General features: G+C 35.9%; 1 protein-coding gene and 1 pseudogene across 1 annotated transcript in view; one reads left to right on the forward strand and one right to left on the reverse strand.

Annotated features, from left to right (window-relative positions):
* The window catches only part of RBM25 (RNA binding motif protein 25), a 55,319-nt gene that overhangs the window by 2,321 nt on the left and 25,798 nt on the right, over positions 1 to 27,200 (reverse strand). The window contains exons 7-19 of the mRNA XM_040226144.1: positions 25,585 to 25,770; positions 24,200 to 24,253; positions 23,866 to 23,949; positions 20,120 to 20,406; positions 18,443 to 18,665; positions 18,267 to 18,356; positions 15,428 to 15,501; positions 13,958 to 14,108; positions 10,555 to 10,879; positions 9,902 to 10,176; positions 9,250 to 9,348; positions 8,148 to 8,195; positions 1 to 5,296 (exon numbers count right to left, since the gene is read on the reverse strand). The exon at positions 1 to 5,296 is cut by the window's left edge and continues 2,321 nt beyond it. Coding sequence (XP_040082078.1) covers positions 5,204 to 5,296; positions 8,148 to 8,195; positions 9,250 to 9,348; positions 9,902 to 10,176; positions 10,555 to 10,879; positions 13,958 to 14,108; positions 15,428 to 15,501; positions 18,267 to 18,356; positions 18,443 to 18,665; positions 20,120 to 20,406; positions 23,866 to 23,949; positions 24,200 to 24,253; positions 25,585 to 25,770 — 1,989 coding nt within the window. The 3' untranslated portion in view covers positions 1 to 5,203. The remainder of the gene's footprint in view (positions 5,297 to 8,147; positions 8,196 to 9,249; positions 9,349 to 9,901; positions 10,177 to 10,554; positions 10,880 to 13,957; positions 14,109 to 15,427; positions 15,502 to 18,266; positions 18,357 to 18,442; positions 18,666 to 20,119; positions 20,407 to 23,865; positions 23,950 to 24,199; positions 24,254 to 25,584; positions 25,771 to 27,200) is intronic.
* Positions 11,981 to 12,552, forward strand: LOC120852741 (annotated as a pseudogene).

Here is a 27,200-nt window from a genome sequence, read left to right on the forward strand (position 1 = left end):
AGACGAAGCAGATGGGAAATTCAGGATGCCAAACCTGTTAGAACTACCGTTCAAAGCTAGAAAAGCTAGAGCGGTCACTAGTCCATAAAGTCAGGACCAAGGCCACTTCTTTACACTATCGATTCCAAGGGAAAGCAATCCAATTTATTAACACTTCCCACATAGTTTGTCTCTATTTATACATTACTGTCTTGTTTGCTTTGGGAGTAAAGTAGGATCTGGCTCCTTAAATTGAAACACCTCAAAATGAAGGGTTGGCTTTATCTTACTCATCTTGTTAGTCTTAAATTCTGTATGACTGTCAATATTTTATTAAATCTAATTTCCTTAACAAAGAATCTGGACCCCCTTTATGAAGAAGACAACTTTGCCTCAATATACTCAAAATCAAACTTTCACGTCTAGCTTTTCCACCCATGGTAACAAATTTTTTAATTGACAAGGAAGAAAAATGAACCTTCATGGTTTCTAGATTCTAAATGTTTACTAGTTTTTCCTTTTGTGACAAGAAAACAGGAAAAATTGTTTAGAACTATTTTTAAATTCACAATACTTTTGCTTCAAAGATTTGCTAAAAATGGTTTCTATAAGAGAACTTTTATTAACAAACATTTTCCTCTGCCTTTAGGGGGCTATTAGCAAGACCATACCTATCCAAAATAAATCTCTGCAATCAGAATACTATTCTTTAATCTGCAATGTCCATTCAATCTTGGTAGCCATTAGCTAAATATGGCTGCTGAGGACCTTTAAATATGAATATTACAAATTAAAAACTGGATTTTAAAATTCAATTTAGTCACACCTGACTTCTGAATACTTGAAATATGGCTAGTGTAATTGAAAACTTTTAATTTTAATGAATTAAACTTGACAGTGCAGACCTATACCATGAATTATAATCCAATATCCAGGCCCTCTAGATATCCACATAAAGCACATCATACCACTGTTCCAATGGGTAGCTAAGACTGTGGGATCTGGGGAATTTCCTGACCAGCTAGTGGTTAGGATTCTACACTTTTCACTGCTGACGGTCCAGATTCAGTCCCTGGTCAGGAACCTAAAATCACACATGCCATGCAGCACAGCCAAAAAGAAAAAGACTGATTTGTAAGGTCTACATATTACCACCTCTGCTGAGAAACTTCGTATCCCTTGCCTCCCAACCTTGAAATCAACGCATCAATTTGACGGTTCATATAGTGTACATTGTTTATCTATTAGTGATCTTCTCATTTTTTTCTCCACCACTAGACTGTCAGCTTAGAGGGACTTTGCCTTATTTATGTCTATCAGTCCATCTAGCTTAAAACAGGAATGGCACATATTAAGTGTGATTCAATGGCAAATATGTCATACACAAAAAGACAAAAGGGTAACCTAATAATCTAGCTACTACTCTGTGCAAGAGAATCTAGAAGTCGTTTATTCAACTAATACATGATGCAGCAGAGTAGGTACACTTGTGGAGTGTCATTTAAACATGGCTTGAAAAGAATTTTTATTCATTTTTATATACAGAAATTATTTTCTTCCTGGATATTTTAGATTGCCATTCCTAATTTAGTCGTGAGTGAAGTAATAAAAATGAAAGGCAAAGGACCTTTAAAGATGAAAATTACATTCAAATGCAAATCAAGATTTCAATAATTTAATACAATCACAATTCAAAAAAATCTAAGTTTATCAAAATACTATATACCAAGTTCACCTTGGTTTCTAGTATGAATATAATAGTTCCTGGGTTTAAAAATGTGTGGAAAAAAAAACTGTGTACATTTCCTAGTTTTCTTCCTAAAACTTAGACTATTTCTTAGTCTATTTGGAATTCCTTCTAATACCTTTTTATAGCTAGTGGCATTCACAAATCAATTTCACCATCTTTTGCTAAGCAAAACAGTTTCTCAATTTCATATTAATAGAAGGCTGAAATAGGACTTGGAAAAATGTACAACCATTTTGACATAAAACCTTTTGGCAGTTTTTGGCTAGAAAGTGAAAACATTCATAGAATTTATATGAAAGAGCTGGGTAAATAAGCTTCATATATACATTGTATACCTGCTTGCATTTGTCTAAATTTAAATTTTCTTCATATCAGAGAAAAAAATGCTAATAGTGTTTAGTCCAATTTGACTCTTGAATCATTATTTTCTCAATTTGTCCACCATATCTACGATTCATGCCTGATTAGTACCTGAAACTGCACTCTCCACAAAATAATCAGCCTCCACTATCACAGATCAGCAAGTGCTCTGATGATTCAGAAATGAGGAACAACGTAATGTTCTCTAAGATGCTCTGGGGCTGGCTGGGAATAAAATCTAGAATATTGGAGCTATTCTTGGGCATCCTTTTGGAAGATTACTTTTATGTTCTTAACATAAATGATAGCTATCATTTATCATTTGCCTCAAAAAATGTTTTTAAGATATACTTAAAAAAGAAAAAAGAAAAAAAAATTAAGCTGCATTTATGCAGTCTGTTAGGACAAAATACCAGTACTGACCCTGAACTGACAATCAAGTAGTCCTTATTATCACTTAGCACTGGCAACATGTGGGAGCTGGTCAGAAAGGCAAAGTCTCAGGGCCACCCCAGCCCCTACTAAGCCTGCATTTTAACAAGGTCCCCCAGGTGATTCAGGTTTGGGAAAAACCACTTTCTTCCTGTAGACAGATGTACACATTTAAAATTATTTTACTTACAGGGTCAAATGAAGAAAAAGCATATTTGTTTCCTAGCTGCCACATCAGAATGGCTGTCAAGACTTTCATGTAATTTTATAACAACTTGAAGGGGCAATATATAAACTAAGGATTCCAATTTGAAATTAATCTATGGACAAATGGTAAAGACAACCCAGAAACTTCAAGCGATTTAGTAAAAATTTTCTTAAGTGTAATATTACTGACACTAGAATGTGCCAGCTTATTCTTATGCTTATACATGTCCGGTTCTTTGTATACAAACCTGAAAAATTCTGAAGATCCTGAAGTTTAAGCTTGGTGGCAAAATCTGACTTGAACTGACATTAAACAATTAATGTAGCAGTCTTTAACTCAATGATCAGTCAGATCAGATCATTTGCTGCAGAAATGTTAATATATAAATCTGGGATCCTGACACCAATCTCACTGGAGGTATTATGCAGTATATGGTATGTACCCCTAAGAGCTTCACGCCCTTTTAAGGTAAATATGATTGAAAGAGCAGAAGAGACCAAAGCAAGGAAAATTAAATCTACCTGAATAAACTTTCATGCTAATGCTGGCTAAATAAAACTAACCTAATATGATGTCTCAGAAGCAATAATATGTGAGAGAAGAGAGAGAGGCATAATAAACTGCTCGAACAAGGAGTTAACATTGGGGGATCAATCTGAGAAAAGACTGGCAAATTAGTTTGTAAATGGCAAGGAACATGTTTCTAAAACGTTCCCTTCAGAAACTACAACTTAAAATATTATAACACTAAAAGGGGCTATATCTCCATAGATGGCTAGACTAATCCAAAATAAGGGAAATGGCCTCTTCTCACTTTCAGGTACTAATACTCAAAATTCCAGTCCATCAAAAATTCAGCCCATATTTTCAAGTTAAGTTTCTAGTATGCACCGCATAATTACACCATGATGCCATTTATTTAACAAGACTCTGAAAGAATGAGTCCCCAAGATCAAATATATACATTTTTAATATTTGATATATTTACATAATGGAACCATGCACATCATGGTTCAATGTTAAGAACAGTGTTTTCAAATGTCCTCTTAAGATGTAAAAAAAAAAAATCTTGTAATTCAAGTTCAGTTATGCTTTTTATGGTGTTTTTTTTTTTTTAACACACCCCCTCAATCTTTTTAAAAAATAAATACTCAGACATGGGAATAGCTGCACCTAATTTCTGTTAAGAACTGCTTAAAACCTGGTACATTTTGGGGTAATTTTGCTCCCTGGTGAAGTCCTGATCTATAATAAAGCCTCATGTATATCTCTAAGAACACGATCAGTACAGTTTTGAACATTAATGAGCAGAGAAGTAAACAAGGTGTGTGCCTGCATATACACACACAAGATATAAACCCCTGACAGACACAAGTGAGCGGTAACTGCTTTAAATGACTTGCTTTATCCTCAGAAATTAGATGTAAAACTTTGTAAATTGCCATGCTAAACTGCTACAGTATTTTGTCAAATGTTTTCTAGCCTGTAAAATTGCCTAATTTTATCTTTTGAAAATTTTTAAGATTTTTTTTCATTTATGGTTTCTGAATGAAGCTTTCTTTTTTAAAACAAAGGGGTACATCAAAATTAAACTAAGTATCAATGAAGTGCAAAAAAATGCATAAAATAAAGCTCTCCAGATTCTAAGGATCTGCCTCATTTCTGAACAATGAAATCAGGGGGGGAAACCACTATGATTCACACTCCCTTAAGGAGAGGCTGACACAGCCAGCCATCAACAGAAAAACCCATTTCATTCAATAGACTGTTGTTTGCCACAAGAGAATACCATGCTCTGGGAGAGTAATAACCTAATTATCCCAGACATCTGGATTGGCACAATACCATGTTTCCTTTACAATTCTATTCTTGAGTTAGGAAATGTTTAAGGGAAATTTCCAAAGCAAACTAGGAAAAAATAAGACTTTTATACATACACTCACACAAACACATTCATACAGAGATACAGTAGGAATGGATTGTCTGCTAATTGTCACACTCTAAATCTCATGCCATCATGAGGGCCTGCCATTTTTGATCAAGGAGGTAAGGGTAACAGGTATGACTGGTTATTTTTTCAATTTAAAATCATTCATGTTGGTGCCTGTACAGTACAGTTCAATATTAAGTGCAATTCTGCATAAGAATTGGGGAGTCATTTTAATATTTACAAGGAACAAATCAGCAGAACAAGATTATATCAGATAGGCTGTGTACAGTAGCTGCGGCTTATAAAACATACCAGTAATTTGTACCTGGTGAGTATAAAGAGAACCATGGTAGGATTCAGATGTCTTTACAACCAAGGGAATACACACGGCATCAACAAATTAGAGGACAAAAAATTCACATTTTCTACATTAAAAAAATTACAGATCTCACAAATGTCTTTGAAGACAAAAAAAAAAAAAATTAAAGTCCTTTGAAGGATGGGAAAGAAGAAATCTGAAATGGAACTCTTAATGTAAAAGAGTTTACTTCACAAGACCAATTTTCTTGGCTTCTGTTTCATATATCAATAATCTCCACATCTTGACTATAAAAACTTCTGCTTCTTCATCAAGTACCTAGAAAAGGAAAAACAAAAAAGCCAGTTAACATGTAAGAAAAGCAATCACCAGCATCTCCCAACAAGGCAAATGGAATAAAAACCGCTTTTCTCTACCAACAAGCATTTATTTTATTTATACATGTCTTGAATAACTATTTCCTAAGGAAACTACATGTTTGTTATAAAGAATATAATCATTCAGACAAATCAGTTATATAATCACCTAATACTTAGTACAGAGTATCTCACTTACCCTCTCCCCAAGAACCTCACAATCTTAACTTTTACTGAGTCCTTATTACATGTGACACTGAAATATTAAATGAGAATACATGTATAGCATTTTAATATAGTTACCTGGGATACAATAAACAAAATGAACACTGTCATTCCCAAGGGACACAAGACTACTGAATAAATAAAAGGTCCTTTCCTCTTGGCAAATCAAATGATCTTTTCTTTACATCTGTGCCTCCTTTGCTGCCCTGCAGAGGGCTAGGGTGGGGAAGGAGGTGCGGCGGGGGGGTTCAGGATGTCAGGGACACATGCGTACCTGGGGTCAGTGTTAACGTATGGCAAAAACCATCACGATATTGTAAAGTAGTTAACCTCCAATTAAAATAAATAAATTTAAAATTACTTGGGATTCAAAGCTCACTTCTCCCTCCTACCAGGTACATGCTCTTGGTTGGGATACTTAATTACAGTGAGCCTCAGTTCTCTTATCTGTAAAACACAGGATACAGTAGCTATGTCATACTGGTTCTACTACGGGAATTAAAAGAGACGGTATGTACAAAGTACTCTGAAGAGTGCTTAGTACAGTAAGTACCTAACACAAACCTAAATTTGTTTTTTTCTGAAAAACTTCCCTGCATTTCTCAATGATGAAAAAAAAAAGAACGTAAATCAGACGTCCACGAGCTAGACTTAACCTATAATTTAAAAATACCATGCTGCAGGAATTCCCTTGAGGTCCAGGGGTTAGAGGAATCCTTGTTCCCACTGCCAAGGGTGTGGGTTCAATCCTGGGATCCCACAATCAAAAAAAAAAAAAAGATACTTCGCTGCAATACTAACATGGAATTGTACTCCGGACATAATACAGTTATAGGAACAAAAATGCAGCCAAAGTTCATTAGCTTATGTAAAATGATAGTTTAATTATACTCCAAAAATCAAACTATTTCAACCGATCAAAAGAGTCATATTTTGATATGTCAAAAGATGACATATGTCATCTTCAACAACAGTAATTATATCCTTGCAAAGGCAAACCAGAACACTGATTTTTTTTTCTTTTTGGCTGCACATCTTGTAGCATCTTAGTTCCCCAACCAGAGGCTGAACCTGGGCTCTTGAGAGGGAAACTGTGGAATCCTAACTACTAGACTGCCAGGGAGTTCCTTGATTTTTTTTTTTTTTTAAATTCCTTAACTCAGGAGTAACTACAAAGCCCTCTCTTTACCCAAAAAGGCTGGAAGGTCAAGGACATTCTATCCTTAAGGATCTATTCACATCTCTCCTTTAATCTGAGGCTCAGCATTACAAAACCAAAAGCTTTTCAATTTTCCCCCCAGGAATTTTAAATAGATACATTAGGCTAGCTAGGCTACAGAAAATTAATGTTATCTGGCTTTAGACATCATGAAGTGCTTAAACACTTAATATCTTGACTTTAGAGCTCCTTTTGGTTAGGCAACCCCCTATGCCACTCCCTGACAACTGTAACTGTAGCTCAAAATAAAAGTTTCCCTGATCACCTATCATCTCGTACCATGCTTGACATTTCTTCCTCTCTGGCTCTTCTTCCCATTGCTACGTTCCCACTCAGCTCTTTAGACTCTATTTCACTTTATGCTAACCATCCTCAACTGAAAACCTGATGTGACCCCTGAAGACCCTGACAGTCTTGTGGCCTTCTGAGGAAGTTCCTCACTTTCAAAACTTTAAGTCTCCACAACAGAGGGAAAGTTGCTGGATCTTCACTGGTTCTCTCCTCGTAAACAGCATCTCCATTGACGTTCACCAGACCTCACGACACCACCCCTTCACTCCAACAGCAGCTGTCTAGGAAATATCTAGTCTTTCACCCACATTAAATGAGCGCTATCACAGCTGGTTCTTCTATTTTTCTCCAATCCCAGTCCCAACATGCAACGATTTCAATGTCTATGTGTTATAACCCAGCTTAAAGTTTGTTGATACTCTAAACAATGACATCTGCTCTGCCCCAGAAACTCCCATGGCCACACTCTGCACCCCGTCATTATCTGGACCAATTCACCACTTGTATTCTTTGAACTACTACCAACCCAACAGATACCTGTTCAAGTAACAAAAGAGTTACACAATATTCAAGCTTCAGTTTAGATGGTAATTTCTGTGATTATTTCTCTCACTACCCTCAACACCTAACTGCTCTATCTCCTCTGCCTCCATTATTTTTTTACATACACCCATTATATTAATTATGTTATAGTATCAATATTGGTACACCTGTTTCCCTCCTAGTTCTTTAAGGGTAGTTATTCCATCTTTTTGGGCTTTTAAGCACATTGTTCTACCTAGCTAACACTTAATAAATGTTCTCTAAATGTATGAAATAGATTCAGAATTTATATTTACACACACAAACACTAAAGACAGGTGAAGGAAGAGACTGATAAAGAAAACTTTAACTCTACTGATGTCTAATGATATCTTACTGTGAATACCTTTAACCTCTTAATGCATATTCAAATTTTAATTCAGTCCTATAAAGAGTCTAGAACCAATACAGGTAGAAATTAAATCAAATTCAGAGGAGCAAGTTTGATTATACTGATCTTAAATTAATATATAAATAACAGTAAATTTTCTCTTACCATGGCAACATCATCTAAAATGCTCTGAGGTGAACTATGAGCCATAACCTAATAGAAAAAAAAATAATGTCAATTTGAAAATAAAACATTAACAATACAGTAAAAAGATTTTTTAATGTATCCTCAAACTAGTATGAAAATTTCTTGTGACTGAAGAATTTTTCTAGAAATTTCTAAATTTCCAGAATCTCCTTTTCAATGAAAGTTTAACACCAAAACCTAAGATCTTAATCACTACACATCTGTCTTCTAATTCAAACCCAGACTTACAAATGTTTATGCTACAATAATTACAAGTGGAAAAGATAATTTGCCATTCCTGATGTTAAAGGAGCAATAATGAGAGAAAAACAGCATTTCCTTAAAATGCAGTTAGCTCTTCCTTTGTAGAAATACACTGCTTCTACTGTAACTATCTTATTGAAGATAAGACTGGGCCTTCAGAGGACAATGAAAGGATGAGGTGTCTCCTGGTGGTCAAGAGCATGACTTTCACAGGATTGGCTCTGCTGATTATTATATAACCATGGTCAAGAGACAATCTCTCCTCAAGTCTCAATTTCTTCATGCACCGAATGGGGATACTGTTACAAACTTACACTTCCTAAGGTTGTTGGGAGGTTTAAAGAAGATAAAGGTATGGAAAATGCTTAAAAAAAGGACTTGCCAGCAAAGAAGCCTTGCACACAGTAATCAGTCAGTTAACGCCACTGTTACGCTGAAGGACACTATTTCGCTTCTTTCCAAAGAATGGATGACTGACAGAAACCTGACACAAGCGACTGGCTGCCTCCACCAAACCTCAACTGTACTGCAGCAACATTCTAGCCGTTAAGAAAAGAAACTGGTGACAAGGCATTCTCAGGTAAAGAGAGAGCAAGATTGGTAGTAGCCAGCAATTCTGTCTCCTTTGACCCTCTGAAACGAAAGCACTTGGTGTGGGGTCTCAAACTGTATAGAAGGGTACACGTAAGTAGCCGTGAATCTTGTAATTAAAACTAAATTATCAATGACTTGGCCCAACAAAATTCCAATTTAGAAAGTCCCTAGCATTTTAAAGTGTGTAACAAATATTTGGAGGTGGAGAGAGTAAAAGACCAACCTTAGAACAAACGAAATCCACTAACGTAGCTTCTTCTTCACCTATGTATTCTATGATTTTTTTATTAATCCACGGTCTAATCCGTCGTTCCATCAATATCTGTAAAATAAAGCACGGACACTAAGTTGAAGAGCTTTTTATTACACTTACTTAAAAAGCCTATAAAATCTCTTAATTTTTCTTAAAGCTAAAATACAGAGTAAGATCATTCACAAGTTGAAGTAAAGCAAGTATGTATAAGGATACAATTATTTGCTTCTAATTTATGAAAACTTCAAGTACCACTAAGACTTTTCACAATAATGTGTTATCACTGACTGAGTCTCAAGACTCTGAGCTTCCCTGGTGGCTCAGATGGTAAAGAATCTGCCTGCAATGCAGGAGACCTGGGTTCAATCCCTGGGTTGGGAAGATCCCCTGGAGGAGGGCATGGCAAAACACTCCAGTATTCTTGCTTGGAGAATCCCCTTGGACAGAGGAGCCTGGTGGGCTACAGTCCACAGGGTCACAAAGGGTCAACCATGACTAAGTGACTAAGCACAGCACATGTCAAGGTTCTAGCCACATTATCACCCTCCTTAAACTGAGTTTATGTGCTATATTCAGAACCAAAAACTTGTAATAAAATGATGAAATACAATTTGCTACTCACAGAATCCACAATAGACCAATCCAGGGGATAAGCAAACAGTTCAGGTTTGGCTGTAGGGATTTTTTCAATGAGACTTTTAATATGTTTGCGTTTTTCTTCAGTGTTTACAGTGCCTTTGGCAGCATTCTTATCATCTTCACCATAATCCAAGGGAACCAGTTTCCTTTTCCGGGGTACATCATCACTGTCTTCATCCTCAAATTTGTTAAAGACACTATCTACCGGGAGCTTCTTTCTTTTCACAGAATTAGGTTGACCAGGACTATTGGAAGCACCTATAGTAAAAACACCGTATTAGCATGGCAACTTAGTCTTCAAATGTCACATTATACAACCCACCATCCCTCAAATGCAGTGTAAATGTACTTCCACAAATCTCAGAGAATGATCCCAACTGTAAAAAATAACTCACTACTCACAAGTGCTAGAAAATTTAACTTTTCACTTCTTCTCAGAACTTGAGGCAGCTGCAGATATAGGAGCACTAGTAGAACTATGAAAACAATTGTGAGCTAGAAAGGCAGTTTTAAATAATCTTTTTCTATCTACCTACCAAGCAGTGCATATTTATTTTTTCCTTAAGGCAAAATTGAGGTAGTTGTAAGGGGGTGGGGAAATGAAGGAAAAAGGAAGGAAAAAAAATGCTAACATACCCAGTTTAAGACTTAGTCCTATTTTTGGCCTATGCTCTTCAGGTTGTTGTTGATCTGGTGAATTTTCATGAGGAATAATAATACCACAGGGAGACTCATCCCCAGGAGTGTTGGGAGTTGCATTGCCACTGGCAGAGGAGACAGATGGGGCAGAACTGATGGGCCTCAGAGTTGGTTTGAGACAAGGTTTTTGCTCTGGCTCCTCTTCCTCTTCCATGGGTTCCTCACGTTTTTCTTCTTTTTCTTGCTTTTCTTCTTCCTCTTCCTCGGATTCTGGTTCTTGCTTTATCTGTGGTTGTCTGCGCCTCTCAGCTTCTTGTTCCATCTAAAAACCAAGAAAATAACCTGGTTAACTGAAATGAACCTGAAGAGCTGACTCACTGGAAGAGACTTTGATGCTGGGAGGGATTGTGGGCAGGAGGAGAAGGGGATGACAGAGGATGAGATGGTTGGATGGCATCACTGACTCAATGGACATGAATCCGAGTGAACTCTGGGAGTTGGTGATGGACAGGGAGGCCTGGCGTACTGCAATTCATGGGGTTGCAGAGTCAGACACAACTGAGTGACTGAATTGAACTCATCTTCAATTCAACCAGCTCTGTTTTATTTTCCTCTCACAAAACCTCTATTTTTCTTTTTCACTAGGAATAAAACACTGCCTCCTTCTATAATCAGAATCTATAAATCCATAGCATGTATTAGGTACTCTGCAAAATGTATTTTTTAGTATTTCACATATATTAGCATTCTTCAGTGGCTTATATCCACTTTTCAGAGAAGACAGAGGTTAACTGCTAATAGCTAATTCAAAGTGAAAAAGTCTTTTCATATTTTCATTAAAGAAATTATAATCACAAATTTTAGACTAGTACAGACAATACATAGGAGGCAACTCAAATCCTCAGCCTGGTCATATATAATCACTTTTTATTTCTTGATAATGGCTGAAGGTACAGTCACAAATAGGAAAAGGAAGAAGTGGCACAGAGGGAGAATTCTGAAGTCAAAGTCCTATACCAAAATGAACATTCCCCCTGAAGCTATAAAATATAATAAAGTATAACCATCATAAGAGTATTTTAAAAACTTGGATGAATAGACTAGCAAGTTTTCTGAGCATGAAAACAAACAAAAACAGAAAAAAAAAATAAAAATATGTATCGTGAACTACAAAAAAATTTGAAGTCTGTGCGTATCACCATCTATGTATCAACTCACAAGGAAGTACAATGACCACTAAAGAATCTGCATGGCATTCAAACCCACTGGTACTTAGAAATTAAAACATAATAACATTCCTCAACCTAAATGTTACAATGGTAAGGATTTAAAATACTAAAAATACTGTCATGATGATGAAGGTACGGAAAAAAAGACACATGGGCAGGGCTTCCCTGATGGTCCAGTGGTTAAGAATCTGCCTGCTGGGCTCTCCCACCTTCTCTTTCCTTTTGCTACCACACCGTCGCCATCATGGGTCGCATGCATGCTCCCGGGAAGGGCCTGTGCCAGTCAGCTCTGCCCTACCATCACAGCGTCCCTACCTGGCTGAAGCTCACTTCTGACAATGTGAAGGAGCAGATATACAAACTGGCCAAGAAGGGCCTGACTCCCTCACAGATCGGTGTGATCCTGAGAGACTCTCCTGGTGTTGCACAAGTACGTTTTGGGACAGGCAACAGAATCTTGAGAATTCTTAAGTCCAAAGGACTTGCCCCTGATCTCCCTGAGGATCTCTATCATTTAATTAAGAAAGCTATTGCTGTTCGAAAGCATCTTGAGAGGAACCCAAAGGATAAAGATGCTAAATTCTTTCTGATTCTGACAGAGCCGTATTCACCAGTTGGCTCGATACTACAAGACCAAACGAGTCCTACCCCCTAAGTGGAAATACGAGTCATCCACAGCCTCTGCCCTGGTTGCATAAATTTGTATATTGTACTAAAGCAATAAAATCACTGTTTAACAGAAAGAAAAAAAAAAAAAAAAAAAGAATCTGCCTGCTAATGCAGGAGACATGAGTTCAGTACCTGGTTCAGGAACTAAGAACCCATGTGCCAAGGGGCAACTAAGCCCATGTGACCTAGAGCCCACGAGCCACAATGAGAAGTCCTCAAAACAAGAAACCTGCACACCCCAATTGAAGAGTAGCCCCCACTCACCACAACTAGAGAAAGCCCAGCACAGCCATAAACAGATAATAGATACATGGGCTGAAACTGGAGAAATTCTGTGTAGAAGATTACACCTGATGCAAAAGCACATTAGAAAACAAAACAGACTCACACATATAGACAAGCTGGTGGCTGCCAGAGGGGATCAAGGCAAAATAAGTGAAGGGGATTAGGAGGTGCAAACTTTTAGTTATTAAAAAAACTTATGGGGAACGTTACATACACCATAAGGCATATAGTCAATATTGTTATAATAACAATATTGGTTTGGTGACAGATGTGTACTTGGTTACTAGACGTATCAATTCATAATGTATAATAAACATCAAATTGCTAAACACCTGAAACTAATACTGTGTATGAACCATACTTCAATAAAAATTTAAAAATTAAAAAAAAAGTACATTAGAAAATACCACATAATTAGAAAACAGCTTTATATTCCCATTTACAAAGCTTATGTGTGTGGGGGGAGGCAGGGGGGCGGTATATGTATACATGTGTGAAAACATTTTTAAAATAACCAGACACTTTTTAATATGATTATAATTGGCTGATAAGAAATCACTTTTTCATTACTGGCTTCTATGTTGTCTAAAGTTTCTATTTACTCATGTAAGTACTTAATTAACAGAAAAAATACTATTTCATTGTGAAAATTAAAACGGACATGTAAGAAGACAAGGTTTCTGTTAATAGCATTTAACAGATTTTTTTTTTAAGTTGACATGAAGAATTTATAGTATTAGATTCATGATACACTAAGTAAAAACTTTTCTAATATGACATACTATTCTTAAAAGCAAGAACTGGTATGCCATGTCCTACGACAGAGTTTTCCTTTTTCCCTTTTAAATGATAAGCTGTTCACGAAAACATCTTTATTTTGGAATCAAAGTATTTAAGGTGGCAACAAGAGAACTACAAAAATTACTATCAGATGACATATAGGGAAGGACAGGTTCGTAAAGACAGTTACATTAAAAGACACTCACTTAACAAGTAACACTTCACAGAAATAAAGGAATAAGACATATGGAAGGTGTTGAAAATAATGCTTTAAATCAACTAATACCGATGACTTGCATAATAAAAAGTACTAATATCTTCCCCCCAAATAGCAAGATGCATGGAAAATAAACATTTCCCTTATAAACTCCATCATAGTCAGCTGGCTTAAAATGATGTGACAGTCTTAAAAGAACACTGTTTCGAATCTATCTTACCCGCTGGAGCTCTGCATCTGGATCCGGGTGCCCTTCTGCCAGAAGGCGCTGCCTGATTTCCTCCAGCTCTTCCTTCTCTCTCTTCCTATCCCGTTCATCTGCTTCCATTTCCTTTTCCCTATCACGCAATCTTTTCTGAAGAGCACTTCCTCTGCAAAAGCATATCACAAGAGGCCTTACTTAATACTCAAGGTCAGCAACTACTACACACAGTATCTCCAAAAACAATTTATTTCCATACTAAAAGCTGCATTCTAAGAGACTGGAGACTGTCTTAATGCTCTCTATCTGTAAAACACCCAAGACAGTATGCTCTCCACAGGTTAATGCTTAATAAGTAAGCACTGTCTTGTCACATATCACCATGCCTCAGAATGAAGTCATTCTAAATGCGTATCTAAAACAGGTTTAAAAAAAAAAGTAGCTTTCTCAGGGAAGAATGCGCTCATTTTATACCTATTCCACAGGGAAACTCTATAATACATAATTTGTTTTCTTGGATGCCAAAATGTGAAACATTAATACAAGGAGTAGTAATATCCCTAATAAATAGTTTTGTGTGTTCAATTTACACTTAATCTTAGCCAAAAGGCCGAGAAGCGATGTGTGTTCAATTTAAATCAGTTCCTCTCCTTGTGGGGGGAAAAAAAAAATCACAGAAGGAAGCAGGGCATAATTGAGAGAAAGCAGAGGTTCTATCTAACACTTTATTACATCTCAGAAATAACGTACTGCTATTTATGATTCAGTAATTTTATTTTGCATTTTCTACAAAGTCAAACCCTTGGCATTCTTTCAATATAAGGTGTTACTCCAATGTTTTGATTATTTTGCCTACAGTGTATTAAATTATACGTATTAAATGCATTCACTACATGCCTAGATTCTTTCAGGAAAGTGAGAAGAAAAAAAATCAAAACAATGCCCATCACCTTAGGGAAACGGTAGTTTGGAGTGGAGGGAACAGAACAAAGCAAACAATTTCACCATGTGCATTAAGTGTTAAAAGAATGAGAGAAGTAAAGAAAAGCCACGGGAAGAGATGAGAAAAGACAGGCTTCACAAATCTCATATCATAATAGTAAAGTAACTGGGTAGGAGAAGGGGGGACTCAGATTACTACATAGCACTCTAGAAATCCTTGAAGACAAAAATTTCTAGACCACCTTAGATAATCATGAAGGCATGTTAAAATTTGTTATAAAAACTGAAGTTCTTTAAAATGCATGAAGAAAAGTTCATCTGTTATAATACTATTATGAACTTCCTTCCAAAGAAGATCCATAGAATTGTCAATTCTTTGGCAACAGACACCAACTCCTGGAAAACAGCATTATCGACTACAGGGGTAATTACAAGATGAATTCAAAGATTTTTCTCACTCCACTGAGTGAACTTGCACTCTCTAGTGCAAAAAATACAGCTAATAATAAACTGATAGTGTGAGTTCATAAAGCAAGGCTTCTTCACCTGTAATATTTGGGATCATCTCTATCATCATCATAGTCTTCTAAGAATTCTTTCAATCGTTTAGCTTCTTTTGCCTTTGAAGAAATGAAGGACAAAGTATGGAAAATTAATATAAAAGCAGTTTAAATTACATTTCCCCCTTTCTTGGCAACAAATTTTTCTTATCCATACCACTTGAACTTTTCTCAATTCTCATAAACTTCATATATTAAATGTAAATAACATTAGATTTTTAAAATCTTTTATTTTTGAAAGCAAATCAGGGCTTCCCTCATGGTCCAGTGATTAAGAACCTGCCTTGCAATACGTAGGACATAGATTTAATTCCTGGTCCAGGAAGATCCCACATACCATGGAGCAACGAAGTCCATGCACAACAACAAAGACCCAACACAGCCAAAAATAATTAAAAATAAGTAAAATTTTTTTAAAAAGCAAATCAGATTTAGAACTTATCTATGAAATGGAAACCACAGAGTATGCTACAAAATTTTCCTTATATATTATAATCTTCATAGTAATTTTTTTCTAATGAAACCTGAGCACACCAAGAAACAAAACTAAAAGTTGTCTTATTGAATTTGTTAACTGGACAAGAATATTTTACACTTTCATTTACAGGAAGATGATGGTACAAGTAGTAGTTTTTATGAAATGAAGGATTAAAATTTTAAATCAAGTTTATGTATCAATCTAAAGGTAATGCCAGACTGAGTACACAAAACATGAAAGTACAGAAACTTCTTGCTCTTATTTTTGGAATTTTAAATACAACTACTATTATATTTCACAGAAATATTATTTAATCATTACATAGATATAAAAATATTTTAAAATTAGTATTTATAATCTATATCTCTACTATATTAACAACTCTTATGTGTGCGTGCTAAGTCGCTCAGTCATGTCTGACTCTTTGCGACCCTATGGACTGTAGCCTGCCAACTCCTCTGTCTATGTGGATTCTCCAGGCAAGTGGGTTGCCAAGCCTTCCTCCAGGGAATCTTCCCCACCCAGGATGGAGCCCTCGTCTCTTACATCTTCTGCACTGGCAGGTGGGTTCTTTACCACTAGCGCCACCTGGGAAGCCCAACAACTATTATATCTATATGAAAAGCAGATGTAGATTCCTGTCTACAGTAAAACATTAATAATTTCATCCAGTTCAAATGTTATTGCTGTAAAGACTACCCCCTCAACACACACACAAACACAAAAACTTCCCCAATCTAACCATCTATTCATGACCAACTCCTTCCCACAGACAAAATTAATCACTTTCTCTGTACTCCCCTCCCAAAATATTGTAAACACAATTTTATCATAACTCAAAACAGTCACAGTACAGTAACTACTTCATCTGACAATACTATCCAATTGTTTAAAGAGTACAAAGTATTAGTTATTCCTATACACCCAGGACCTAACACAAAATCTGCCAAATGAATGCAAGTAGATTACCAGGTAGTGATGACCATATTTACAAATATCTAGATGAAACACAGGAAGATCCATAGGTATGTGCTAAAGTATTAACTTAAGTCACCTCTCATGAGGAATACAAACTTTCACTTTTTATACGACATACTTCTGTTCCTTGAACATTTTTCAAATTCCTTGAACATTTTTCAATCGACAAGTAACTATTTTCTAACTGGAGGTTTTTTAAGCTTCCCCCCAAAAGACTACTAATAGGAAACCTTTCTCTAGAAAGACAGGTTTCAGATTTGCTTATAGGAAATGGAACCACTTCTTAAAGTATTTTGTCTTTTACTATATTATTCTCTATTTCTAACCTAAGGGTTAAGAACAAATTATAGAATGGGAGCTACAATCCAGGGAAATCAAAATTACTTTAAATAATTCTAGGACTTTAAAAGATCTGCCATCCAGAAAACCCATACTATCTAATTGCTGTATGCACCCCTTTGGTTACTTACAAAAATTCCATCTATGTCTCATGTTCAAAAGCTATTTGAAGAAGGTTCCTAACTTTAATGATGTTTTTGGGAGAATAGACTCCAAACTGGAGATAAAGAAACTTTCATGAATCTCTGGCAAAGACAGAACATATGGAACATACTATAGAAGCAAATACTATGATAAAATATATTATCTTTTCATCATTTTACTTCATTAACCTATGCCAATTGCTTCACTATTAGTTTATCAAATAGTGTAAATGCAAAAAATAAGATTCATAATTATTATAATGTAGTTAAAAGGATAATATAGTAACATGAGGAAAAACAATAACTCATAAGTGCTATATATTGAAGTCACTAATTTTGATTTCTAAAAACAGATCTTCTCATAAGACTGTTTCCTTCACCCAAATATACTACACTGATAGAGTATCAAAGCCTCTAAAACCCTCTTCAAATTAAAAAATGCTGCAGATGTTTAATCAAAGAAAGTTCTATAAATCCTCATTTTATACATTATTCTATAACAGGTTTACTTTGACAATATGCCAAGTGATAATTTAGTTTATAGGAGGCCAAAATGTGAAAAACAGCAAGAAAAGGAGGCAAGAGAGAGACTCAAGAGGAAGGGGAAATATGTACACCAATGGTTAATTCATGTTGATGTATGACAGAAATCAAACCAATATTGTAAAGCAATCAGTCAATTAAAAATAAATATTTTAAAAAAGAAAAACAGGAGGAACAAACATCTTGGTGTACTGAAACTGTCCCAACTTCACTTGAAATATTATTTATATTGGAGCTCAGGTTTTTTGTGAGATGATACTTTTTAATTATAAAGTCACTTCTACTTAAATGATTTGATCTGATTTTTATCTGAAAAACCACTTATTTTTAAACAAGAAAATTACCATTTCTCTCCTCCTTTCTTCTTCTCTTTCAGCCTCTTTTTCATATTCTCGAGTTTTCTTTCGTTCTCTGATTTCCCAATTCTTAAGGCGCTAAAAAGAGAAATTGTCAGAAGTTTTAAAAATGTATACAAAAGGTTCTGAAATTTTTGACTCACCTACTAAGTACCAACTTTTACCTCTTGATAGGCAGCCTCTTTCTCTCGGAGCTTTCTTTCAAGCTTCCTTCGTTCGTATGCATCTTCCTCATCTTCTTCTCGATCTCGCTTCTTGTCCTTCTCTCGCTCACGCTCCCGCTCCCTTTCTCGCTCTCTCTCTCGTTCACGCTCCCGTTCTCGTTCCCGTTCTCTCTCTCTTTCTCTTTCCCTCTCCCGTTCCCTTTCACGATCTCTGCTCTTTTCTCTACATAAAAGATTGTAAAAATCTGTCAGTTTCCTCTGTGTTTTCTTTTAGAAACCAAGAGAAAGGAGGACAATATGAAATAAGAGACAAACTCACAAGCCAGAATTTAGCATTTGGTTTCTGCAGAACTGTAAACTCCTCACACAAGACACAGAACACAATTCTAGCCCCAAATTCTGAACTGCATTCTAAACTCGATGTTAATGCTTATCAGCATCTCAGAAAACAAACAAAAAAATCCGGAATAAGAAAAATACTAAGGGCTGATGAACATGATACAAGATAGTCAACTTCAGTAGTGATCAAGCCAATATAGACAATGGCAACAGTGTGAAGCAAAGAGCATTCTGGCATGCTGCATGCATAAACCAGAACTACAGCTGACTCTTGAGTAACACCGGTTTGAGTTGTACAGGTCCACTTATATATGGGGGCTTCCCAGGTGGCTTACACTCAGATTTCTGATTGCACAGAGTTGACACTCCTAACCCCAGCATTGTTCAAGGGTTAACTATACATCTTTCAGCAGTAAGAAGTTCTCATGCATTTAATTCAGAGGGATAAAACCAAACGGCAGCTTTGTGATGCCATGGATTCTAATCAAATACAAATACATGTATATATGAAACAATATACCTTAGTAAAAGTATTAAACCATGATTTTATACATGTCTAAAACCATGATTTTATACATGTCAAATCTTAACAGTGTTTATTCAAAAGAATGATGGTTATTCCAGGGGAGGAAGGAATTTAATGCCCACTACAGATTAAAAAGCCCTGAATTTCAGTAACTGGTGGACCTTGTTTCAGCTACAATTAAGTGGAATATCTCAACAAAGTAACGTATATATGAAAACTAGCTTGGGAAAAAAGTGAACTTTCCTCTCTTCCTTTTTTCTGCTGCTTCCTTCTGCTCACTCCCTTCTCTTTGCTCATGTTTGCTCTCCCTCATTCCTGAAGAATTGGAAATGATAGCCCATAGGAAATCTATATAATGAGAAAATTTTAAATAAAACAAAAGTGAAATCACTAGGAACCATCAAGAAAAAACTAACTTGTCTGGGAGGTAAGGTGTGACCAACCAGTGGTTTATGGGACCAAATAAACACCAGGAACTAAAAGCAGTGCAACTAGAGCTGATTTTCCACACAGGAGACCTCAGTCAATGTCTAAAAACAACGCCCACTGACCAAGGGAATCATGCCTATCCAAAACACTGGGAGAACGACTGGTGTATGCTAGATCTGAGTAAAAACTGGCTTCACATAGAAACTAGCCCAAAGTTGAAAACTGTTAGTTTAACCAATATTTCACACGTGTGTGAGACAGCAAGCCAGGCATGCTCTGTGGCCCATGAAATTCTCTCATCACATCAATGTAAATGGCCCCAATGTACTAACCTGTAATTCTATTAAAGCTATCAGGCACACAGTAACTTCATACAGCCTTACCTTGATCGACTCCGATCCTTGTTCCGGTCCGAGCTCCGTTCTCGATCGCGGTCCCGATCTCGCTCTCGATCCCGGTCTCGATCTCTCTCTTTCGTCCGGTCACGATCCCTATCCCGTTCTCGTTCCCGCTCCCGTTCCTTCTCCTTTTCTCGTTCACGTTCTCTTTCCCTTTCTCGTTCCCGTTCTCGCCTTTCTCGTTCCCTTTCACGCTCCCTCTCTCTTTCTCTCCGTTCTTTCTCAATTTCCTGTCTTTCTTTTTCCTTTTTGCCTTTCTCTTCTTCCAGTTTCTAGAAACCAACAAAAGTACTTTTAGAGTTAACTCTATAGCTCCAATATTCAGACTTTTCCCGGCGCAATGCCCAATACTGGGAACAACAGTAACAAAACCAAACCACTGGTACTTCAACATTAAATACTAGAGGTTTTATTTGACAAATTAAACTGAAGCAATCACAAGCCTACACAGATTTCGTGCAAAACCATATACTCTACATAGACCAGGAATCTCCAATCTTGGATGCTGGGAGATTGTGTCAAGTGTGGCTGACCACTCAATGACTTATGTAATAACTAAAATGACTGTGAGGAATGTGATGGTTTGAAATAATTTCTAGAAATACAATCACTTGGCTAACATGTAATTCTTCCCATTATGAATTTCTTTAAATCAGTGGGATAACTATTGCTAACTATAACCCCAGACATTACCTAAGGATTATTAGTTGAGTGTTTCAAAGTGGAAGGTGGGGGAAGAGAGTAAGGTCACTGGAATGCAACTAGTCTTCTGCCCTCTGATTTGCCCACCCTCCAAAAGACAATGTGAATTCAGCCATTATCTGCCCTATCACGTATGGAAACATTTACTCCCACCATTACAAGATGGACAGCCCACCAAATACAAAAAGTGAAAATCACTCACTTCAAGCAGAAAGGTACATAATCATAGTATTTTAATTTAATAAGATTAATTTCTGGCTTAATTTTAAAGCAATATATTTATACCCATTATGCCTATAAGACAATGAAATATATCAACAGTGATAAATCCATCCTTGGAAGGAATGATTGCATATTAACTTACAGATGCTGTGCTAGGACATGGATCGCCAACACTGGATTAACCTTGCCTATAAGCTATGCTTCTGGGAGGAAGAGCAAGTACATGGTTCACAAATAAACCAAATAACAAAGTCAGACCAAGTTTGTACCCTGACAAGATTACCAGTGTACCACACAGTTTCTACACAAACTCAGGGGGGAAAAAAACCCAAACAGGGAAAACAAAACAAAAACAAAACACATTTTTCCTCTGTTTTCATGTTTAGTGTCATAGAAATGAAATTTAAATTACAACAATAAAATGTGCATTTTTTTTCTTTTCTCAGTCATGTAAAGCATTTAAAACAACTTTAAAAAAGCAATCTTACCTGTTATACTTTTTCTCTCGCTCATGGATCAGAGAACTGACAGAGGATTATGAAAGAAAAGCTAACGCATGAGAAATCAATATATTCAGCTGTGGTGCCAGTCTATATCAAAATGGAATGGAGGCAAAGCCAATACTGAATACATTGAAATTACAAAGAGAAGAGAAAAGAAATGGCAGAAAGAGGACAGAAACTGTAAGCTATGTAAATGGGCAAATTCTAATTTCTGAAACAGTTATCTGATGAAATTTTTAAAATGTATCATAAAATGAGGCTATACTATACGAAACTTACCTCAGTATCATACACTTAAAAGAAATTTGTTTATTTCTGAGATAATACTTACAGATTATTTTAGCTCTTCCAATAATAATTTTGGTAGATTCCCTCAATTTGTTCTACTTTTGCTTAATCACTATACCTTACTTCTGAAATGTATAGTTCCATTTAATTAAATAATAATTTGTTTCAGAACTCATTTCAAAAGTTTTCTTCTAAGTAAATGAAAAAGTGAGTGAATCTGGTCCATACTAAACACAATTCTAAAAGATTTTATAATATATATGCAGTAAGTAGATACACATACACACATATATATATATTTTTAACATAAAGACTGGAGAAAGAAAAAATGAAGTGAATCTAAAAAGATTTAAGAAAGTAGTGAAATAATGAAGAGGAAAGGACAGAAAAAAAAAACATAAATCTTACCTTATTCTCTCTTCAGACTCGTCCGTGCTGTAAATGGACGCCCCCTGCCACGCTGACACCCTGACAGTCTGTGGTTATTTAATAAACTCATACCAAAACATGCAAAGGTTCACTGAGCTCAATTTTTGTTACTGGAGTTTCAAATATCCCTTTTAACCATACCACCCAATAAAAAGAACGGCTTTTCTTTTTCACTTTGATTTTATTTTTAAAGCACATTTTGGAAATTCAAAACATTCTCTCCCCACAGTGAAATATGTGTAAGGCAGTCAAAGGCCTGACAGCTTCTCAAACTCTGAAGCAAATATCTTTGCAATCGATTTTTTAAAACATTATTTCTTCATACTTTACCAGTGACATGACAGGATTTAACAAACAACAACAAAAGGGGGGCAAACCACACACACACACTGTATACCGCTTGCAAGCTTACACAGACCCCGAACTTGAGTACTGAACCTAATATACCTCTAAAACGACTTCCCACAGACTAACTTTTTAACTCTAAATTGGGAAATCTACATTTGTGCTTTTAGACATACGTAATTCCTGAAAAAGTCCTGTGTTATGTGAGCTAAGGCTCAGCATCAGGATAATGTGTTCAGCAGCACTGATTCTATGACATTAACTGTCAATAAGGGATTTTGAAAGCTATAAGAAAAACACAGATTAAATAAAATAAAAAATGAACACTTAACATCTCACTGAGTTAAAGGTCACTCAACCTTAGGAGTAAGAACCAGTAACATCTTATTATCTCCAGCGTCAAAATACATTTCATGCAGCGTTTCATTTCACTGTCCATAAGCACCACCTTTAATACCAGCAAACATTCACAGATGCACTGTCATTGAGAGAAGCTTTCAATAGGCAAAATTCGTGAGTGGGATTTACTATGCATAAATATCCATTTCCAAGCCAGTTACCCCTTTGCATATTTTTCTGAGGGGGCATCCATAAATATAATAAAAAACAGAAGCTCATACTTACATCCTATTCCTTGTTACTTTCCAAGCTGAGAGTTTCATCTTGCATTAGTCACCATATGATCTCTATCATAATGGTGGGGGTCAATGAATAGATTAGCTTTATGGGAATTTACAGTTCTTCCATGCATCTAAAATTTGGTAAGTCTGGTAACCACTGACCTACTTTTTAAAATCTCCCCCTCTCAACTTAAATCTACACAAATATCATCTTAAATTTTAATCTCAGCTCTAAAGAAAAGGTTTTCCTAAGATTAAGTTAAATAACTGCCCCCAGAAATACACTACAGTGTATGTTATTCTGCTGCCCCCTTGAATTGTTTAAGTCTGTCCTTGATGTTTATGTTGAAATCTAAAAATAAAACTAGCTTTTATTCATATTAAAGTGAGATGACTGCAGAGTAGTCAGTAACTGAGAAATCTACAAACAATATGCCAAGGACTACTCTAATATGGCACTGGTCTTCTGTTTCTTTGTTTCTATCTAAGTATAAATCAAACCTAGACAAAAAAGCATTTAAAATCATATTCTACGGTAAGGTTGATTTTTTTTCTTTGTCTGTTTGCTTTGGATTCTGTAAAAAGTCTAGATTGGTATCAAGTGAAAAAACAAGAATACTACCTTGTGTGTGTCTCTGAATTTGCTGATCTCTCGAGATATCAGGTCTCTCTTGTCTTCTTCCATTTCTATAGCATTTATATCCTCCTAAAAAACAAGGGGGACAGGTAGGAATGCATAAAGATCAATCTATATTGATACAAATAGAAATTAAAGGCTAGATATTCTGTATAGGCTTTATAAAACACAGGAGTAAATTGAAAAGACCTTATATAGTAACAAATCTAAGTTAAATAGTAAAGACAAGAATCACACATCTGGCAAGTAGCAGTAAACATTGTTTTTTCAATTTATTCATTTTAGTTGGAGGCTTATTACTTTACAGATGTAAACGAACCTTAGTGATGAGTGGATAAGGGATCAGTGGGGCCACGGGAAATCTGCGGAAGATCTGCGGAAAAATCCACAAAGATTAAAACAAACAGTTCATATGACTCTGAAAAACAATTTTCTATATGTTTACACTATAAGCAATGTCAGATTTCTGTAACTCTTGATTTTAAATTACTTGATAACAAAAGAGATTTTACTTAATCTATCACCTACCACTTCCACTCCTTCCAACACCCCCAACCAGGGGAATAAGGAGGATCTCACACTAGCAATGTGAGACTTTATTCATCCTTTCCAAGAGAGAGGAAACAATCAAAACAACAAAGTTTACCCAATAATTCTTGCCACAGAGCAGAATTTTTGACTCTCTCACCTCAAACCATTTCAAATGAAGGTGTCTAGGTACTTTCTCCTTTGCCATTAAAGGGGAAAGAGGAAGAACAAACTCTACAGGTCTCTATTACCCTGTACCTGATGGACTCTTACCAATTTCATTTCCAATGATTGGCACTTCACTAGACAGCTTTTTATGACCACAGAAGCAAGAAGCAGCCAAATAATAAAAATGTATCTGATGTATCAGAAAGAAAGCTGATGATGGCTTAATAAGGCAATGAAATCCAGAACAGTATGAACTGTGAAAATGCCTTGATATTAATCCACAATGTTTACAGTACTACTTTTCCAGGGCATATACAATCCATTCATATAATATACCTCCAATATGTTTAAAGAACTCTCCCCATAATTTCTGTTAAGTATACCCAAATGAAAGTAAGCAAGAAAATCAAACATTTTCTTTCAACCTGCACTCTTTACTGTTCAATTAGCTTAAGACTGACAAAATTGGGTGATAATATAATACTGGAGAGGAGTTTTCATCTGTGTTGGTCCTTCATAGTACTCCATTTATAAGGCCAACAGCATTACTGCTGATGGAGTGAAATGAAAAGTGGTTTATAAGGAAAAGTGGCTAAGAAATTTGAAAATGGGTCAAAATCCTCAGTGAACAAGATCTGGTATCCCGATTGGAGCAGAGAAAAATAATTAGGGAGTAAGGCAAAACAAGGCCAGCTCTTCTGTGGCAAAAGGGGGGAAAAAAAACACTTTACTCCTTAATTTCTATCCATCACTCAGGTTTGTCCTTCCCACCCCCTTACTTAATGAATCCACAAACACAAGCTTCCATGTCACTGCATTTCAAAAATGTAAAAACAGGAATGTTTTTGGTTTTTAAAAAAAGGAAGATAAAACATGGTCAAATTAGCCTTAACAGTATATTGTTATAAATACCAGTCATTCTATTTTCCCCTCTTAAGTTGGAACGTAATGAAAGCACAAATGTAAATTATAGAAATGATTCTGCTGGCATAAATCAGTAACACATACGTCCTCCTTCTTTTCCTTCTTCTTCTTCCTGGGGTGAGAGTCAGATTCTTGTGAGGGGGCATTGAGCTCACTGGAGTATTCCCGTATTAAAACTTCAATGGCCCCTTTGATCATCTGATCTCTTCTCTTTGTTTCTTCATCTAAGGCTTCTTCGTCATCATTAGTGACAGTTTCTGGCCTGGCATTCTTAAAAAAAAAAAACAAGGCAGATTCAGGAGATGGGAAAGGCGGGGGGGCGTGAAGGGGGCGGGATCAAACAAGAAAATCAAAATCATTCAAAACAAGTTAGTACACCAAACAAACATGTTTTCTCCAAAACACCTCTGTAGTCCTATTAAATGCAGACTTAGCTTTACTCCCAACTTCACAAAACTAAACTGTATTTGTTTTACATTTTTTTCCTTAGATATACTGTACTCTATCATTTTCTTTTCTTTGGTCCCTTGATATCTAACATTCTGATCCCTAACTAGCAACAGAAAGACTGAATCACAGGGTTAGCATACTACACATCTGAAAAGCTTTCACAATTTTTCAGATCCTCTTTCTCAATGATTGGCACTTCACGAGACAGCTTTTTATGGACACTCGCACAAGTTAATGATATTTACTGAGTAACTCATTCTAGTGTTGAAAACTTAATTACGCTGAAAAAGCAAAATACAATTTTATTTACCTATGATAGCCACCATTTTAAATAAACAAAAACAGGGACTTCCCTGGCAGTCCCGTGGTTAAGATTCAATGCTCCCATTGCAGGGGATGCATGTTCAATTCCTGGTCAGGGAACTAAGAACCCATATGCTTTGGGGTACAGCCAAAACAAAACAAAAGTAAATATAATAATATATTTATAGTATACAATATAATAAATATATAAAATATATTTATAAAATAAAAAATATAAAATATAGTAAAGTAAAAAAAAAAAAATAAAACAATAACCAAAAACATATGTAGTTTAAACAAATAAAATTATATACAATAAAGGCTATATACAACAAAACATAAACATTAGGAAGACCAGGAGCTGCAATGATGGCTTCTCTTTTCCCCCTCTGCTTTCTGCAATGTGGGAATATCATTTAAAAAACTCACATAACTAAAAAGGAATCAACTCTAAATATGAGCATCTTTCTCCCCATGACTTGTGAACGTAACATAATGAAAAATAAAAACAAATTCATATTGTACTACTTCTCACAAATAAGTGACAGACTATGGGGCTAGGGTGAAGAGGCTGGGTCACAAGGCTTGTGGGAATCTTAAGTTTCATAAATCAGAGACAAAACCCAGGCCCCCTCAGCAGTGAAAGGGCACTGTTTTAACCACTGGACCACCAGGGAATTCTTTCCCAAGACTTACTATTTTTTAAATGAAGTCTAAAGGGTTACCTGTGTCCATGTGGGAAAAAAATGACTGGTTTCCATTATCCTACTGTTCTTATTTCTGTTTTATTTTAAATCTCCTAGTTAAGTAATTAATCCAAGTTCAAATGACAAAATTTAGAGAATGACCTCAAACTCCAGACAATTTCATTACCCTCTTCTCTTCTTAAAACTCGGAAAGGAGGAAAAGTATGACAAAGAAAATAAAGATTTATGTATACAAAAAAC

This window comes from Oryx dammah, unplaced genomic scaffold, assembly GCF_014754425.2.
Source record: "Oryx dammah isolate SB20612 unplaced genomic scaffold, SCBI_Odam_1.1 HiC_scaffold_26, whole genome shotgun sequence".
Lineage (NCBI taxonomy): Eukaryota > Metazoa > Chordata > Mammalia > Artiodactyla > Bovidae > Oryx > Oryx dammah.